The sequence below is a fragment of the Nannospalax galili genome, unplaced genomic scaffold (assembly GCF_000622305.1).
Source record: "Nannospalax galili isolate Female #2095 unplaced genomic scaffold, S.galili_v1.0 scaffold1206, whole genome shotgun sequence".
Taxonomy (NCBI): Eukaryota; Metazoa; Chordata; class Mammalia; order Rodentia; family Spalacidae; genus Nannospalax; species Nannospalax galili.
In genome coordinates, this window is record NW_008355162.1 from 171,630 (window position 1) to 192,320 (window position 20,691).

The following is a 20,691-nucleotide window of genomic DNA, read 5'->3' on the forward strand; positions in this document are numbered from 1 at the left end:
TGACACACCTGGGTTGAGGGAGCCTCAACTGGGGAGTTTCCTCTATTGGACTGGCCTATGGCCATGTCTGAGGGGCATCTTCTTGATGAGTGATGTGGGAAGGCCCAGCCCACTGTGGGTGGTGCCACCCCTGGACAGGTGGGCCTGTGTTGCATAAGAAAGCAGGCTGAACAGGGGCTACCTTGGGCTCCCTGATGAACCCTGACCCACGAGATGAAAGATAAACCCTTTCCTCCCCAAGCTAGTGGTGGTCAGAGTGTTTTGTCACAGCAATAAAAAAACAAACAAGGACAGTAACTAAGCCTTCAGATTCAAGAATCTCTAAAACAGGACTAACCCAAAGGAAGTACCTAGATACTCCATAAACCTCTGAAAACTAAAGAAAATGGGAAAAAAAAAAAAAAAAGTTGAAAGTACCAGAGAAAAATACCTTATTTACAGAAGACTAAATACACAGAAATTTTCAGATGCTGAAAAAAAGAGAACCACTGGGGCTAGAGAGATGGCTCAGCGGTCAAGAACACTGGCTGAAGAAGACCCTGGTTCGAACCCTAGCACCCACATGGCAGCTAACTGTTAACTACAGTTCCAGGGGATTCAATGGCCTCTTCTGTCCTCCAAGGGCATTGCACGACACGGGTGCACTTACCTACATGCAGGTAATACACTCATACACATAAGATAAAAATGATAAATAAAATTTAGGAAAAAAGAACTGCTAACCCCAAGTTCTGACCCATAACAATAACCTTCAGGAAGGAGAGGGACACAAACATTCTCACACAATAGTCTCAATCTAATGCCAGCAGACCTACCCAAAAGAAACCTCCAAAGACATTCTCCATGGAGACAGATAGGACATAATAAAAGAAGAAAGTCTGGAACAGCTGAAGGAAGGAAAAAAAATGTGACAAACAAAATACAGGGCAGATGCTTGGGCATTCCTTCCCTTAGGTTTTCTAAATCATGATTGGCAGTTAAAAAATTACAGCCCCAAAATGATTCCAAATTAGCAAAAATATTTTCAACAATTACACTGTTAAGTGAAGACAAGCAAGACGATGTTAAAATGGTTAAGGTCTTTGTATTTTACTTGAAGTGATAAAGTAGTATCAGTATTCTGAAAGAATAGGCAAAGCAAACGCTCGCACTCAGTATCACTACAATTCAATCATACTGGTTATGTTAAAACAGTCCATGCTATCCCAGGAAGACAAGAAAAAGAAAACAAAACCTAGGAGGAAGCTAAGTATGATGGGCATGTCTTTAATCCCATGCAGCACTCAGGAGGCAGGCAGATCTCTGTGAGTTTGAGGTCAGCCTGGTCTATACAGGGAGTTCCAGGCTAGTTAGGGTACATAGTGAGTGTCTCAAAAACACAAACAAAACAACAAAAAACCTAGGATGAACAAAAAGAAAACCAAAATTAAAAATGGGAAACTTAACCCCTAACTTAGTTAGGCATAGCTCCTGCCTATGCCTGTACTTGGATTTAAAGGCATGGATCACCATGTCTTGCTCAACAGACCACTTTCTTGAAAAACTAAAACTGACAAAATTCATTATGAAACATAATCTAAATCTTATGGTTACTAAGAAAATGATTTTGCCGGGTGTGATGGCATACGCCTTTAATCCCAGTACTTGGGAGGCAGAGGCAGGCGGATCTTTGTGAGTTCAAGGCCAGCCTGGTCTACATAGTGAGTTCCAGGACAGCTGGGGCTACAAGGAGATCCTGTCTCAAAATGACCGAAAAAAGAAAATATTAGGTGTGGTAGCACATGTCTTTAATCCCAGCACTCAGGAGGCAGGTTGATAGACTGCTTTGAGTTCAAGGCTAGCCTGGTCTATATAGTGAGTTCTGGGCCAGCCAAGGTTAGATAGTGAGACCTTGTCTCAAAAAAAGGAAGGAAGAGAGGGAGGGGAAGGAGGGGAAGAATGGAAGGAAGGGAAGGAGGGAAGGAAGAAAGGAGGGAAGAAGGGAAAGAGGGAAGGAGGGAAAGAGGGAAGGAGGGAAAGAGGGAAGGAGGGAGAGAGGGAGGGAGGGACAGAAGGGAGGAAAGGAAGGAAGGAAGGAAGGAAGGAAGGAAGGAAGGAAGGAAGGAAGGAGATTTTACTTTAAAACTACCAAGAATAAAATCTCATGTACCTTATAAGATGCACTTCTGGATGCCAGAGGACAAGATCTATTTTCTTTTTGAACTTAATTTTTAAACATTTATTGCTTGCTTGCTTGTGTGTGCATGTGTGGTGGTCAGAGGACAACTTTGCAGGAATCAGTTTTCCTACCAACAAACTCAAGTGGTCAGGCTTGGTGTTAGGTGCCTTTACCCAACGAGTCATCTTGCTAGTGCCCAAATTATTGTCATTGAAAATTCTACCAAACATTTAAAGAAGAATGAACATCAATTCTACAGAATCTCTTCCAGGAAACTGACGATAAGAGAACACTTTCAAATTTATTCCACAAGGCTACTATTATCCAAAACCAATAAATACAAAACAAGGGAAAAAAATAACCCCACAAACATAGAGACAAATTTCTCATTACAGAATACATAGCAAAAGAATCCCTGAGAAAATATTAGCATGCACAATGAATAAAAAATGAATAAAAGACACCACGGTCAATTAATGTTTATGCCAGGAAGGCAAGGCTGGTTCAATATACAAAAATGAAAGTATATAATCCGCCAAAATTAAAAATTCTCAGAAAAAAATAACTGGATGGGACTTCCTCAATTTGATAAAAATACCTACTTCTCACCTTGTTTGTGCTTAATAATGAATACTAAACATTTCCTTAGATTTGGAGCAAGAAGGGATGCTTCTCCTATGTGAAGGCTGGGAGTTGAAGGTTGCAATAGGGCAAGACAATATACTGGACAGGAAGAAATGAAATTTCTTCATTTACAGGTGACATGATTTTCTTAGTAGAAACAAAATCCCAAGAAATGTATTAAAAACCCACAGAAAGGGCTAGAGAGATGGCTCAGCGGTTAAGAGCTGTTCTTGTAAAGGACCGGGTTCGATCCCCAGCATCCACATGGCAGCTACAAACCGTCCTTAACTCCAGTACCAGGGGAAATTCAACGCCCTCCTCTGATGTCCACGGCATTGCATGACATGGCTGTACTCACATACATGCAGGCAATACACTCATACACATAAAATAAAAATAGTATTAAAAAAAAAACACAGAAAACTCAACAACAAAGGCTTTAAGCAATAAGACGGCAAGACACAAAACAACCACATAAAAGTCCACTCTATACATTAATGAAAAATGTCAAAGGCAATATAAATAGACAAGGGGTGTATTATCTATTGAAAAGATTCAACACAGCAAAGATACCAATTCTTCCCAAGCACAGCAAAAAGACACCAACTCTTCTCAATTTGGTATAAAATTTTTAAAAATCCCAAACAAAAAAAATTCTAAAATTTATATAGAAAGGCAAAGGAAAAGAACCCTTAAAAAAGCTAAAACAATCTTGAATACTAACATAGAAGAGACTGTCTTATTTTAAAATCTTGGAGAACTACTGTATCTGTGTATTGTTGGTAGAAAGAGATAAATGATGGACAGAATAGTGAATCTAGAAACAGACCATAAAGATATGCAGAAATAATTTTGACAAAAGTGCTAAGAAATGAATCACAACTACTGAGCATCCACAGGGAAAAAAAACAGAAGGTGTTAACTAGTCTTTGTATCTTTTTAACACTTTAAACTGAAAAACATAAAATCTGTCTAACAAAATAGAAGACCTAGAACAGGAGTTCTCAGATCTGATACTAAAAGCAAGTTTGTGGAAAGGAAAAATTAGAAACTTAATTAAAATTAGAAACTTTTGTTTTACAAAGACAAGATATATACTGGGAGAAAGCATGTTTAAACCACACATTCAACGAAGGGCTGATACATGAATGTCTCCCAACTCAAGGGAACACAAAACAACATGAGCAAACACAGAGTGCTTCTTAGAGAAAGAAATAGAGATGATGCACATGAAGGTAAGACCATCTTTAGATGGAAACCATCTAAAACCAATGACTTCTAAGAGTAGAAACTAAAACCCCAAGGAAGATAAAAACTATCAACAATGGAGCTTGCAAGATTGTTCAGGAGGGAAAAAAAAAAAAAAAAAATCCCCAAACTGACAAAAACAAATGCTAGAAGATGCCCCTTTGGAACCAGAAGCTAAATAAATTCTTCCTTCTCTAAGTTCCCTTGGACATGGTGTTTTATCACAGCAACAGAAAAGTCATTAATACAGTTAATACTTGTCTCTCTGTGCCTGGTTTATTTCAAGAAATGATCTGTACCCTCCTTGACTGTGCTACTTGTGATAATGCACTACAGTTTTGAAAGACGCTACCCTGGAGGAGATTATATATAAATCTACAAGTATGTCAAAAATGTCTTTAAAGTCAACAAATATCTAGTCATCGTAGCTCTACCTTTCACTATATCACAATTTCTGAGGAACATGGAAAAATGTGAGGAAAAAAAAAGTAAAGCATGCTAGGCCTGTGTAATCAACTTTCAAAGAAGGCAGTTTGTGAGATTCTGGAGGAGGGTGGATAAAGCAAAGAGGATGAACGTGAGCTGAGGGACACAGACCACCTCACTCCAATCACAAGAGTCCTGACAAATCATACACAAGTTTTCAGAGAATGAGGCTTTAAGAAGTAGCTGGCACAGCATTAGAACTCAAAGTATAACCTGCAAAAGCTCAGAAGGACATCAAAATTTGTCCAAAAAAGAAGACTACTATGACAACAGGCATTAATACTGTTCAACAGGCAGAGATAAACACAGGTCTCTGACACTGCATCTCCGAGGAACACTGAAGAGTAGATGCAAAGGGTCAAACAGTAAAAGGTCTTTTTGAACTGGGAGAACAAGGGATTATCTCCCAATACTCTTTTTTCATAGGATTTTATGCAAATTAGTTTGAAAAATTTTGACCAATGACCTGTTTGCAAGTCCTTAATAAATACAAATTACTGTTTGTAAATTATAATGTGAAGTTATAAAACTCTGAACAGGAAAAACATACAACAGTAGCTTTCTCTGACATGCAGTGGACTTTAACCATTTGCAAAGTTGATTACTAAAAATGATTAAATATATAAACATATATTTCTATCTTTCATTTTTAAATATAGTTTTTATGATGTACCAAATTGACTTATAGGAATAAAATTTCACAACTATCTTTTAGAAACAAGAATGCAACTCTTAAAGAATCTATCCAGAAATCTTTGCTTTAGGAAACAACTGTACATCAGACTGTCCACACCATCCTAAGACTGGCTGAAGAATCAAATTACAAAACGTGCAAGACTTGATATACCATTAAAATGTGAGTTTTAGTCTTTCTGGCTTAAAACATTTCACAATAGTCTCTACTGGAATATGTATGCCTCCCCAAGTTTCTAATATATTAATCAAGCATGCATAAATCAAGCAAAAGGGGCTGGAGAGATGGCTCAGCGGTTAAGAACGCTGGTTGTTCTTCCAGAAGATCCGGGTTTGAATCCCAACACCCACATGGCAGTTAACAACTGTCTGTAATTCTAGTCCCGGGGGATACGACAGCCTCTTCTGACCTCCGCGGGCACTGCATGACACGGGTGCACTTACCTACATGCAGGCAATACATGCATACACATAAAATAAAAATAATATATAAAATTTTAAAAAATCAAGTGAAAGAAAGAGAAAAAGAAAGCAAGGCTCAAAAACATGACTTTTTTATTACTAGCACAAAACAGATCAAAAATTTCTACTTACTGAGGAAATTTTCTCATTATACAGGAGGCTGCACTTTAATTTGAGCATAAGAAGAAAACTATATAACAAAATCAAATAAAATATGGCCTAATGAGCGGGGTGGTGCACACCTTAAATCCCAGCACTTAGGAGAGGTAGAAGCAGACAGATCTTTGGGAGTTCAAGGCCAGCCTGGTCTACATAGTGAGTTCCTGTGAGGACAGCTGGGGCTACAGGGAGGCCCTGTCTCAAAAAGACCAAGAAAAAAAAAAAAAGGCCTAAGGAATGTACCACCAGGACACATTAAAACTGAGGTTAGAAAAGCAGGCAGAGGCCAGGAACAAAGAAAGAACACAGTCTGTTAAGCTAGCCTTCAGCTGAATAGTTACACAACACTAAGATGCATCTAAACCAATAAAATCTGAGGTGGTGGGACTGTAATTGTCCCCAAAAATCCCCCAGCGAAGAATTCTCTCTAGGGCTTCTTTGGATTCAAACACACACATGAAACTACAAAGAAAAAATGGAAATCATACCTTTCAGGCTTAAAGTCTGCAACTGAAACAGTTTTCCCAGCTCAAAAGGTAGAACTCGTAACTGGTTGTAATTTAAATGGAGCTCCCTGATGATATAAAAATTACAGGAAGTCAGAACACATAGCGATCTTCAACAGCTAAAATAAAAAATATTATTGCTAGGAACATATTACCTAAAAATGACAAAATTATATACTATATTCCAATGTCTTGGGATTCTCAAACTGTATGTAGCTAAAAACAAAAATACTGCCAGAGACAAAAGCTTTTTAGCAGAATATAGGGAAAAAATAAATTACTAAAAAAATGAAACAAGAACAAAATATGATACAAGCTCCAGGTTTTAAAGTTGTTAGATTCACCAACATAAACCATTCTCAATTGGAATACTTATCTTACTACAGACTACAAACACAGTTTGCAATAAGAGCACAGTAGTGCTAGTTTATAGCAGCTGTGCTCCACTTAACTCATTGTCAGTTTGACTAGATTTTGCCATCACTTAGGAGACACATGTCTAGGATATGTCCAGGGCACTTCCAGAGAAGTTAACTGGGGTGGAAGACTCACTCTCAACATGGGTATTACCACCCAACAGGCTGGGGGTCCAGCCGGAATAAAAAGGAAAAAAGGAGGAAGTAAGCACGCCCCCACATCTCTGCTTTCTGACTATGATGAGTGGGACAGGTAGGCAGCTTTGTGTTTCTGCCACCAGGCCTTCCCCACAACGATGGGTTCTATCCCCTCAAGCCATGAATCAAAATAATTTCTTATGTAAGTTGTTTCTTGTCAGGTATTTGGTCACAGCAACAAATATAAGGAGCTAAAACAACCCGCCATGAGAACTGTTAAAAGAGCCAAAGTGACAAATGTAGTGTCAATTCAAGAGCTTAATGACTGCTGTACAATGAACTTTGTTAGTAATTCTCCAAATTTACTAGAGTTTCAGTTTAGAAATAACAGCTGTATTAACAAATGATTATTCTTTATCCAATTTTAAATTTTATTTATTTTCTATTTTTTTTAATGTATGAGTGTATTGCCTGCATGTATACAAGTACACTCATGTCCCCTAATGCCTGTGGAAGACAAAAGAAGGCATTGGATCCCCTTTAACTGGAGTTACTGATGGTAGTTAGCCACCCTGTGGGTATTGGGAATGAAACCTGGGTCATCTGCAAGAGCAGCCAGTGTTCTAAAGCACTGAAACATCTCTCTAGCCCCTAACAAATAATCATTTTAACGGGTTTTCTCTCATAACCACAATATAAATATCATAGGACTTCTTTATGAAGGAAAAAACCAACCCAATACTGAACTAAGACACTGTCAATTTCCTATACTGTTTTATTAATTAAATTTCAGATGAGAACTATTTCTACGACCTGTTTCTAGATAGTTCCAAATAACTGGCTATTTATTTCCAAATACATTATATGGGAAAGTGGTTTTATAAGTCAGTCTATTTCAGAGGTTTAAAAATAATCATAGTGTGGGCTGGAGAGATGGCTCAGCAGTTAAGAACACTGGTTGTTCTTGCAGAAGACCTGGGTTCGAATCCCAGCACCCACATGGCAGCTAAGAACCATCTGTAACTCCAGTTCCAGGGGATCCAACAGCCTCTTCTGTCCTCTAAGGGCATTGCATGACACGGGTGCACTTATCTACATGCAGACAATATATGCATACACACAAAAAAATAATAATAAAATATTAAAAAAAATAATCATAGCGTATACTCAATAATTAAACTAAGGAAAATGTTCAAAGGCTAGACTGGAAGCAATAAAGGCAAAGACACTTCTACAAAGCTGTTTTTCCTCTTTTGACAGCAGTAGAAAAGCCACTACAGTGCTAAGTCAGGTAAACTGAGATTAATACAACAACTGGATTGGGCTTTGTATTTATATAGCTTTGATCTACCCTGTAAGAAAAAGAAAAAAATCCAGCAATTACCATTTACTAAAACATAATAAACGCCAAATCACTAGAGTTTTCTCATTATTTCAGATATCATGAACTTCTGATTAAGAAGCTTGTCCAAGATCACACAATCTGTAAATGGTAAAGTCAACCAGGTGTGGTGGTGCACGCCTTTAATCCCAGCACTTGGGAGGCAGAGGCAGGTGGATCTCTGTGAGTTCAAGGCTAGCCTGGTCTACACAGCAAGTTCCAGGACAGCTGGGGGAGACCCTGTCTTAAAGAAAAGACCAAAAAAGACCCCCCCCAAAAAAAAAAGTAAAGTCAAGATTGCCAAGTGAACTGGGTGTCATTACAGACTCTGCACATCATACTACAGACTTCCAAGTATAACAACTAATTCTGACTTATTCATGCACAGACTTTATAAAAGCCCTGGGAGGGGAGAAATGTCTCACCAACTGGCAATAATGTCCTAGGCTCAGTGTTATTAAGGATGGACGGTGTCAAATGTCTGCCACAGTAAGTATGTGGAGTAATAAATACTGTGCCTTACAGGTGTTTACCTCCACTTTGTCTAAAAATTTCAGCTCAAAAATACATTACACAAAATACAGTGATATAAAACTAAGCAGCAGATCTACTTCATTTATTATTTCACAATTAATTCTCCCCAAAATCTTTCAATAAAAGATAGTTACGTTTACTTTGTTCAAATAGCAAATAAATAGTTTTGCTTCCTAATGAAACATGTTGCATTTTGTTTCAGGGGTACAGTTATTACTAAATGAATCTGTATACCTGAGTGATACCATGTTTCCGAGTTCTGCCGGTAAACTCTGGATTTGATTATGGGACAGGTCCAGATATACCAGATTGTGAAGCTTGGCAATGTCTGAAGGAATACAGGACAGGGAATTGTCACTCAGATGCAAAGCTGTCAAGTGAGTTAGTGACCACAAAGATGAGCTTAAGCTTCTTACTTTTCCTGTAAGACAAAAAACAGGGGAAGGATTATATAGTGCTGTCTATGTCCTAATGTATTAAATAAATTTAAATGTCTATGTATTAAATAAAACTCAGATGCTTTGATTAGGTGCTCCAAATTTTATTTTTAAAAGTCTACAGGGCATGGTGGCGCACACCTTTAATTCCAGCACTCACTTGGGAGGCAGAGACAGGAGGATCTCTAGGAGATCCAGGTCAGCCTGAACTACATAGCAAGTTTCAGGCCAGTTGGGGCTACAGGAAGACCCTGTCTCAAAGCAAACAAACGACAACAACAAAAAAAACACAACAAAAAAGTTCAAGAACACTTAACGCAAATTTTATTTATTCTTTAACAATTCATTGCTAGCACTGTATTATAATTTTCTAATTAGCAACTACAACAAAAAATTTACAGAAGTGTCAATTCTTAAGACTATTTTTAAGAACACAATGGGAAAGAATTTATCCTTTAAATGGCCTCAGATATAAAGACATGATTAAGTTTTAGCAATGATAAATCCGGCATTTATACACTATGAATGATTTGAATTTAAGCAAAGCAAAATAAAAATACTAGTGCCGGGGCTGGAGAGATGGCTCAGCAGTTAAGAACACTCACTGTTCTTGCAGAAGACCCAGGTTTGAATCCCAGCACCCACATGGCAGCTAACAACTGTCCCTAACACCAGATCCAGGGGATCCGACAGCCTCTTCTGTCCTCCGTGGGCATTGCATGACATGGGTGCACTTACCTACGTGCAAGCATAACACTCATACACATAAAAATAATAAATAAAATATTTTTTAAAATACTACTGTCACAGAAGCTATTCATTCTATACATCACAAAGCAGAAATTTTGACTTGGGGTGGGGGGGGAAGCCAAAGGGAAACTACAAAATAGTCTTATATTCTCAGATTAGTTGAGATTAAGACTCAATTATTCAAATGATAACTCCCTCATGTAAGTAAATAAAATCTATATAATTCATGCACAAGTAAAAATACTTGTTCAGAAACATTTCAGGCATTATAACTATGTGATCAAGCAACAGACACAGGATTCAATAACTAAAAATAGAACATCTTTCAATGCAGCATTAAATCTGTACTTTGGGATTTCTTGAGTAAGAGGTTAATAGTTTCTATAATCCATCTAATAACTTTCTCCATAATCTCCTTAATGGTTCAGGAGCTAATCTGAGAATGAAAGCAGATGATAATGGAAATATATAGCCTTTGAGAAAAAGCAATCTTATAACTTTTAATCAAGATGGAGTCACAAGGACTAAAATTGTTATCCATACACCTGCAAAATATACATCAGACACTAACCAGGGTGTTATAATTACCCCTGAGGAATAGGAAACAAATAAGGTAGGCTCTATAATTGTCTCAGTTGACTTCCTGGACAGCATTTGCAAAAAGCAGAGCAGGGAGAGCAATCCCAGTTTGAGCAGAGTAACTTCCCAAATTCTAGAGACAAGTTCAGGGGCACCAAGGTTAGAATTCAAGGCACAGTATTAGAAAGTTGATAGGAAGAAGGTTCCCCTCAAGCACTGTGAAAAACTGCCTGACATGGAGAGGGAAACATCCAAAAAGCCAAGGCTAGACTGTGCTCCCAACTGTTGATGGGGAAAAAAACATCTCAACTCCGAAGGTACGGGACCTTATCAAGTACAAATTCCACCCTGGACTAATGGCTGCTCTGGCCTCACTTAGGAAAGTTTAAGATCAAGCCTCAAAAGATTCAAATGCTTTCTAGTAACTTCACTGCACCCCAAAACAATGCCCAAGACTAGCCAGAAGAATATTCAAATATATATATAACCTAATAAAGAAAAGCTCTCAGTATCTGGCACTCAACCAAAAAGCTACCAAGCATGTAAATAAATAGGAAAGTAAAATCCATTATGGGGAGAAAAATCAATCAAAACAAGTCAAGGACGGTAACAACAATGAAGCAAGCAGACATGAAAAGTTTCAGCTACTGAGCTAAAAAAAGACTAGCCCTGTGGAAATGGAGATGATAGCCCAACACCCACACTCAACTTCTGAAGATAAATCAAGTTCCAGAATGAAGAAAGAAAAAAAAGACGAGATGAGATTAACAGTAGATTTGCCTCTGCAGAAAATTACTGTATTTGAAGGCTGAGCAAGAAAACCAATCTAAGTATAAAAGACAAAACACTGAAAAACATGCAAAGTGTATCAGTAACATCTGGTGCAACTTTTAACAGCTGAATAGGTTATGTAATTGGAGACCCCCCAAACAGGGATCAAGTGGAGACAGAACAAATATTTTAAGAAAAAAAAAAGAGAGGCCAACTGGATCACTACATAAAAGAGTGAAGCTGAGCCCTTACTTCACACCTTAACTAAAAATCATAATTTGGGAGTGCAGTTCAATTACAGGACGCTTGTCAAGCATGTGTAAGGCCTGGGTTTAATGGCCAGCACTGCAAAATGAACAACCAAAACAAAACAAAGCACATACTCAAGTTGGAATGGCCTTGTATTAGGCGATGGTTAAATGATGACAAACAAAAGAAAAATTAGACAAACCACTTCATTAAAATTAACCTTTTAATCAGGAATGGTGGCACCTGCCTTTAAGCAGCACTTGAGAGCCAGGCAACCTCTGTGAGCCTGAGACCAGCCTAGTCTATAGAGCCAGTGTCAGGCCAAGTGGGGCTACAGGGAGATGCTGTCTCAAAAACAAACAAAAAAAACAAAAGGAGTTGGAGAGATGGCTCAGTAGTTAGAGCACTGGCTGCTCTTACAGAGGACCTGGGTTCAGTTCCCAACACCCACATGGTAGCTAACAGCCATCTTCCATAACTCCAGTTCCAGGGGATCCAATGTTCTCCTCTGGTCTCCACAGGTACACTCACATACATGCAGGCAAAACACTCGTACACATAAAATTTAGAAAATATTAAAACAAAAACCTTTTGTGCTTTAAAGGGTATCATAAGTAAATAGACAACCCACAGAATATATGCAAATCATAAATCCGCTAGTTCATATATACTCAGAATAAAGAACTCTTAGTATAAAAACTCAATTTTAAAATGGACAAAAGAGGGGTTGGGGAGATAGGTCAAGGGATAAAAGCACTTATAGATCAAGGACGAGGGCCTAAGTTTGAATTCCCAGAACCTACATTAAAAACTGGGGGCTGGAGAGATGGCTCAGCAGTTAAGAGCACTGGCCGCTCTTTCAAAGAACCCAGGTTCAGTTTCCAGCACCCACAAGGTGGCTAACAACAGGCTATAACTCCAGTTCCAGGGGATCTGAGGCCCTCTTCGGGCCTTTGGGCATTGTATGACATAGGTACACTTACATGCACGTAGGCAAAACACTCATACACATAAAAACTGGACATGTGCTGGGCTGTGTGATCAAGGACAGCCTGGGATGATCTACATAGCAAGTTCTACATAGTTAGACCCTATATCAACTGGACACACAGCATGAACATCTACAGCCCCAGCACTCCCAAGGGAGATGGGAGGCCAAGAATCCCCAGGAGCTCTTGCAATCTTGCAGGCCCAGCATACACAGCAGAAAAACAACACAGACCCTACCTCAAAGTGAAAAGCAGGACCAACAACACAGAGTTGTCTCCCAACCTTCCACATCTGCATTCACAAAAATGAGTGCGTGCACAAAATTTAAAAAATAAAATAAGCAAAAGATCTGGGTACAACCAGAGTGGTAGTGCATGCCTATAATTCCAACACTCAGGCTAAGGCAGGAAGACCAAAAGTCTGAGGCCAGCTTGGGCTATACAGTGAATTTAGGCAAGCCAAGGTACATAGTGAGGCCCCATCTCAAAAAACTAAAACTAAAAATCAAATATATATTTCCCCTAAGAAAATATACCTCAAAAAAACTAAACACAGAGTTAACACACGAGCTGGCAGTTCACTCCTAGGTGTATACTCCAGAGAAATAAACACACATATCCGCAGAAAAACTGACATGTAAATAAATGTTCATTGAAGAATTGTTTTAGGACTTAAAAATGGAAACAATCCAAATTTCTATCAGTTAATGAATGGATAAATAAAATATGGTATGTCCATACAATAGATTACATGCAAAACAAATACATACTAGAATATGGATCCACCTTGAAAATATTCTTAGCTAAATCAAAGAGCTGGTCCTAAAAGATCACATAGCGTATGAATGCACTTACATGAAATGTAAGAAGATTAATAGTTGGAAAAGAGGCTGAGAAAAACGGAAAATGACTGCTAATAAGTCAAGTTCTTTTCGGGAATAACGGAAGTGTTCTCAAAACTGATTATGGTAAACCTTACACAAGTCTATGACACAAAACTCACTAAATGTGCACTTTTAAGTGAATGAATTGAATGATGTATGAATTGCATTTCAAGCTATTTAACAAGAAAGAGGAAGAAAATGTTCCTTGTTTAAAGAAAACTATAAACCCACTGTGATAGCTAATCTCAACTGTCAGCTTGATGGAATTTAGGGTAACCATGGAAACAATCTCTAGACCTGTCTCTGAAGAATTACCTAGATTAGGTTAACTAAAGGTGGGAAGACAGGCTATAACCCAAACTATTCCATAGGCTGAGGCCCTGGACTGAATACAGAAAGTGAGCTAAGCACCAGCATTCAGTGCCCTCTACTTTCTGACTTTGGAAGCATGTGACCAGCCACCAGTATACTGCTCCCACCATGTGGACGGCAGCCCCTGAAACTCTGAACCAAAAGAAACAAGCTCCTTCCTTAGGAGGCTTCTGCCGGGTCTTTTGTCATATCAAGAGACAAGCAACTAATACACCCACAGACACAAAAAGCCCAGGAAATCTAAACATCCGGGTACAGAAGGGCAGGTGGGAAAAGGTCTTTCTATTTTGTTCTTTGAGACAGAGTATCGAGTATCACTATGTAGCTCTGACTGGCCTGGAACTCAGAGATCCACATGCCTCTGCCTACCAAATGATGGGATTAAAGGCACGTGCCACCATGCCCTGCCTAAATGAAAATGTCTTTATGAAATTCATCACTATATAAAATGAACACATACCAACAATAAAAAATAAGCAGATTATCAGTATTTCTCTTATAACGCAAATTATTTTTTTTTTAAATGAAATTCATGGGGGCTGGAGAGATGGCTCAGCGGTTAAGCACACTGACTGTTCTTGCAGAAGACTCGGGTTCGAATCCCAGCACCCACATGGCACCTAACAACTATCCATGAAGGCATGTACATAGTAATCAAATAGCTTAAAATGATAAAGAGAAAAATACTGATTTTTTTTTTTTTTTGGTTTGGTCTTTTTGAGACAGGATCTTCCTGTAGCCCCAGTTGGCCTCGAACTCACTATGTAGACCAGGCTGAGAAAAATACTGATTTTTAGCAATCTTCTGGGAAAAATTACATTTCATACAGAAATAAAATGTCAGTAAACATCAAGCTATAAAAAACTCAAAAACAGCCAGGCATGGTGGCGCACAACTTTAATCCCAGCACTCGGGAGGCAGAGGCAGGCGAATCTCTGTGAGTTCGAGGCCAGCCTGGTCTACATAATGAGTTCTAGGCCAGCTGGCGCTACTGGGAGACCCTGTCTCAAAAAGACAAAAAAAAAAGAACTCAAAAAAACTAAAGTACAATCTACTCAACCCAGCTATGTCTAAGGACCTTCTTAAAATGAAGGCAATTTACCTTTTTTGATAAAGGGAAGTTTAAAGAATTCATTGACTGAAAAGTATAAAGTTATACCACATGGGAATTTTCCAGAAATTCAAGCTGCACATCTCTATTTCAAATAAGGACCAAAAACACTTCAGAGTCTTTCAGATTCAGGATTACTGATATAAAGACATCACCAGTGAAATTCCTAATCTGATAATCTGAAATGCTCCAGAATTTAAAATTTCTTAAAATGGATATTCAGATAGTTTGGGATTCTGGACTATTTCAGATAGAGATGCTCAAACCTGTGGTGAATATACGGGGAAACAAACAGATACCTTTAAAAAAGATCCTAAGTTTCTAAAAAACAATTGACTATTGGCAGGTGTGGTGGCACATGTCTGTAATTCTTGGTAGGTGAAGGCAGAAAGGTCAGGAGTTCATCCTCAGCTACAGTAAGTTCAGGGCCATCCTGAGCCCCTGAACATGAGCCCCCTATTTCAAAATATAAAACAAAAATTAACTATTTAAAACAAAATTAATAGAAAATATTGGGAGATTCAGGATAGATGTGACCTAAGATAAATGCACAGAGATGAGAAAAAGAAGTGTAAGGTTCTCACACTGCTTGTTAACAGCGGCACATGACAAGGTACACGCTAGTAAGTTAAACATTCAAAAACATCCAGTTAATTCAAAAAGAGGTAGGAAAATAAAATATAAAACAGAATAAAGGAAATGACTAAAGACTAGCAAGATGATGAATTAAAAATGTAACCACAGCATTGTTTACATATCCCAAATAAAGAGATTGTCAGTCTGAATTTTTTTTTAGTAATTTTTTAAAAATTTACTTATTATTTTTATTTTATGTGTATATGTATATTGCCTGCATGTAGGTAAGTGCACCAGTGTCATGCAATGCCCACAGAGGACAGAAGAGGCTGTCGGATCCCCTGGAACTGGAGTTATGGACAGTTGTTAGCTGCCATGTGGGTGCTGGGATTCGAACCTGGGTCTTCTGCAAGAACAGTGTTCTTAACCACTGAGCCATCTCTCCAGCCCGTCAGTCTGAATTTTTGAAATGACCAATTTATATGCCATGTATAAGAAATGCATTTCAAACGCAAAACTACAAGGGTAAGAGGATGAGGAATACAAACAATGCCAATACTAACAGAAAGAAAGCCGGAGTGGTTTGGGTCCCTATCAAAGCAGACTTCAGAGAAAAGAATGTTATAGGGAATGACAAAGTCCTATTATAATAAACAGGTAGGTTAACTCATCAGGACTACACAGTCCTAGCAAGCAAAACCAAAGACAAATCCAGTCAGAGATTTCAAAACCAATTAACAAGAAGCAAAAGCAAAAAGGAAATGGACAATATGATCAACTCTAACAACCTTAACCTAATTGGCATTTACAGACTACTCAAAAGCAGCAGAATACAGATTATTTCAAGCATAGATAGAATGCATACTAGACAGAACCGGTAACAAGCCCCAATAAATTCAAAGGGATTGAAATAAAGGTATGTTTTCTGACAAAATTACATTGGAATTAAATTTAGAAATCAATGACGATAAGGGGGAAATGTCTCAAATGCAGCAGCTACTTCACTGGCCAGAAGCAATCAAAAGACTAACAAGAAAGAAAATAAAGCTTCAAATCTAAAAAGGTATTTGGCTTCGGCATTAACAAACTAGAAAATAAATTATATCTGAAGCAAGAAGAGATTGGTGAAATGAAACAGGAAAACAGATGAAACTAATGAACCAAAAGCTGGTACTTTGAGAAGTAGAAAAAAAAAAAAAATACATAACCCTAACCCTCCAGCCAGACTTGGATTAGGAGGAAAAAAAGAAGCCAACTACTACTGTCTGGGACAAAAAGGAAGCATCACTACATACTTTCCACATCATCAAACAGGTGAATCCCGGCCAGGTGCAGAGGGCACATCTGTGATTTCAACAAGAGGAAGGTAGAAATTGAAGCCAACCACGGCTACACAGTGAGATCATTTTTTATTTTATATGTATGAGTGTATTACCTTGCATGTATGTCAGTGCGCTCATGTCATGCAATGCCCACAGAGGTCAAAGAGGGCGTTGGAAGACCTGGAGTTACAGATGGTTGTTAATCACCATACAGGTGCTGGGAACAGAACTGCTGGGAACAGGCTGCAAGAGCAGCCAGTGCTCTTAACCCCTGGGCCATGGCTCCAGCCCCCATAGTGAGATCTTATCTATTAAAGAAACAAACACCAAAACAAAACACACAGCAGGTGGTAGAGGGTTTGCAAGGCTTTGGATTTAATCTCCAGCACCATGTAAAAAAAAAAAGAACAAGAAATAGGTTAAAAAAAAAAAAATCTCACAAGTTTACAGTATCTGTAGACCAGTTACTGTCCACCCAGGAAGGACGTGGGGCATATCTGCCTCCATATAGAGTTGGCCTTCTGTATCTGTGGGTTTTACTATCTACAGATGCAACAAGACTGAAAATATGCTGAAGGAAAACTACATGTATTCTGACTTTTTTGTATTATTTTCCCAGAGCACAGCAATTATTTACACAACTTTTATTTCATATTAGATTTTTTAAAGAAATCTAGACGTGACACAGTATATAGGAAGTCAATAATGGCATGTAACATGCCATTCTAAAATAAAACATTGGGAGTTTCCAGGTTTGAGTATCTATGGAAACCCAAGACTTACACCCCCACATCTACAAATGGTAACTATATTTGACATACAGGTAAAGACAAAACTATAGAATAAAATAAAGATCAGTAGCTGCCAGAGGTGGTAGGTGAAGGCATTGCTACAGTTGCTGGGGAGTTAAGAGGACAACCCGCTCTACATTACATGGCAACTGTTTTATCAAAAGTTACTATCCATTAAAAAAGGTCTTATAGGTAGGTAACTTATACCTTGGTAATTTATGAAAATAGCAGAACATCTGAGCATTATTCTAAGAAATTCAACTACATAAAAAGAACAACTTCATATAAAGACACAAGCTATTAAAGCATAATTATAAATAAGAGACAACCTGAACTGACCAATATACATTATGAAAATTGATTCTGTACTTAGTTTCCCACAAAAATTTGAAGAACTAGATGAAGCCACTAACAAATGTTTAAAGATTAAATAGTGTCAATTCTACTTAAACTCATCCAGAAGCTGAAAAGAGGATACTTCCCAAATCACTCTGAGACCAGCAACACCCTCATACCACTGAGACAAAAATAGCACGAGAAAGTTGTAAGAAATTTCTCATGAACAACAACAAAAATGTGTGTATGAGACAGGGTCTCATGTATCCCAGGCAGGCCTTGAACTAGCTATTTAGCCAAAGATGACCTTGAACTTCTGATCTTCCTGCCTCCAGCTCCAGTGCTGGGATTACAAACATGCACCACTACACCTAGTTTATACAATACTGGAGATGGAACCTAGGGCTTCAGACATATGCTAAGCAAGCACTCTACTAACTGAGCTACACTCCCAGCCCCATAATTCTTTTAAAAGTATTGGATTTGGCCGAGAGTGGTAGCGCACACCTTTAATCCCAGCACTCAGGAGGCAGAGGTAGGCAGATCCTCTATGAGTTGGAGGCCAGCCTGGTATACAGAGTGAGTTCCAGGACAGCTGGGGCTACAGAGAGACCCTGTCTTAAAAAGACCAAAAAAAAAAAGTATTGGATTTGATTTCCTAAAATTTTGTACTTAGGGCTGGGGATGACCCTATCTCAAAAAAGAGAACAAGTACTTTGGCCTAGAAATTAAAAGTTTATTCAGTCTTACACAAAATCGATGTAAGCTGGGCTAGAGAGATGGCTCAGTGGTTAAGAACACTGACTGTTCTTGCCTAAGACCTGGTTTAGAATCCCAGCACCCACCTAGCAGCTAACAACTGCCCATAACTCCAGTTCCAGGGGATCCAACAGCCTCTTCTGTCCTCCATGGGCACTGCACAACACGTGTGTACTTATCTACACGTAGGCATAACAGTCATGCACATAAAATAAAAAAACCGCCAAAGTCAGACTAAAAAATATACAACCTAACAGATGCAAATTTAAGCAGCATTTGACAAAAGAACAGCCACTGCTGATTTCAAAAGAAACTCACTAAATTAACAATGTCTTCACCTTGAAAAGAGTATCTATAAAAAGCTTAGTGGTAAAAGAATGAACAGTTTCCTAAGATCAGGAACAAAACAAGAATCTCTAGTTTCACTACTCCCACTCAGCATACTGGAGGGTTTAGTCAATATATTAAGAGTTAAAAAAAGAAATGATTCAGAAGGCAGAAGTAAAACTGCCTCTTTCTGCCAATGGCATTAATCATCTGTAAAAACTCGATAGTGTATGCAAAAATGTCACCAGAAGTAGGTTCTGCAAAGTTGTATGATACAAGATCCTACCACTACAGCATCCAAATTATGAAGTAGTTAATGGACACTTCAGAAAAAAATGTACAAGTCTTGTGCACAGTAACTATAAAAGAATGCTGTGAGAAATCAAATGTCCTAAATAAGTGAAGAGATGTGTAGTCTACAGTGATCAGAAAATTCATTATTGTATCAAGAGGCCTCCAAAAGATGGCGTGGACTCAGAGCCCTGGGATTCAGCGAGAATTCACTTCACTTCTTGGTCCGCAAATAGCCCGCCAAAAGGAGCCCACGCCTCCGTACCCTGCTCGCGAGCCCAGTGACTGCTGACAGACTGCATGGCGTGGACCAATCAGAAAACGATATGCTGACTAAAGGGACTTGGGGGCGAAGAAAAGGGAAATATAAGGCATGCCCCTCCTGCATTAAACGAGTCTGCAGCACCTCACCTAGTGCTTGCTTCTACCCACCTAGTGCTTGCTTCTACCCGACTCCCGGGTTCTATGTGTCGTGACTCCGTGCCTCTTGTCCCCCCTAATTGGTAGGGGACCCGATCCAGGTTAGGGTCTTCACAGCTGGCCCGAGGAGAACCCGCAATACCTGGCGCCTGAACAGGGACTCCTACCCACAGTGTTGGCAACACCCAGAACCTCGGTTCGTTTAAGCAGGCCCCTGGATTTGTCTGCTTCTTCGGCTGCTCGATGGTAAGTGAGTAGCCCCCTTCTCTGTCCCCTCCACCCTGTCTGTCATCTTTATTGATGGACTAGTTTGTTAGATCAGGGAGGCACATTCAGCCACGTGGTCCTGAAGCCCACGTCGGCACCTCCCCCCTCTTGGCTCGTCCTGGTGAGTTCACATAAGAGCTGATCCACCCCAAACTCAGAGCCCAGGCTTCGGGTCACCCTGTTGCCTTACCCGGAGATACTGTGTGAGCATACAGCTGGAGGCGTCACGGCCTCCAGAAGTCCCTCACTGAGCACAAGACATTTGGATCCGATACACCTTTACATGTCGGGGCGGTTTACATCCGAGTGGCTCACAGTGCTTCTTTGCTTCCTTTGTGCCCTCTTGGCAGTCACCCTCATCTTCTACTTTTGTGGCAAATTCTCCTTCATGAGACCCTCCCACGATGGGCAGTTTACCACCACAGCGCAGGGAACCACAAACAGCAGCACTCAAGGTTCTCCTTAAAACCAGAGGGTTGAAAGTGAAACCAAAGATATCAAACACTTTTGGGATGAAGCCAATAATTTAGCTCCATGGGTCTCCCCTGAAAACACGTGGGACCCTGACACATGGATGCGGGTCTTCTTCCTGACCTAAAAAAGGGAGGTCAGGTCAGGGATCACTCCCCCCGCATCATTCGTACCGATCCCCCTA

At 39.2% G+C, this 20,691-nt stretch overlaps 1 protein-coding gene across 6 annotated transcripts in view; it reads right to left on the reverse strand.

Moving 5' to 3' along the window:
- Positions 1 to 20,691, reverse strand: part of Cnot6 (CCR4-NOT transcription complex subunit 6) — a 74,639-nt gene that overhangs the window by 16,858 nt on the left and 37,090 nt on the right. For 5 of the 6 annotated variants that reach the window (XM_008852231.3, XM_008852230.3, XM_008852229.3 and 2 more), the window contains 2 exons: positions 9,040 to 9,226; positions 6,319 to 6,404 (listed from right to left, as the gene is read on the reverse strand). In XM_008852231.3, coding sequence (XP_008850453.1) covers positions 6,319 to 6,404; positions 9,040 to 9,226 — 273 coding nt within the window. The remainder of the gene's footprint in view (positions 1 to 6,318; positions 6,405 to 9,039; positions 9,227 to 20,691) is intronic. The other variant, XM_029555613.1, reaches the window with a different exon arrangement.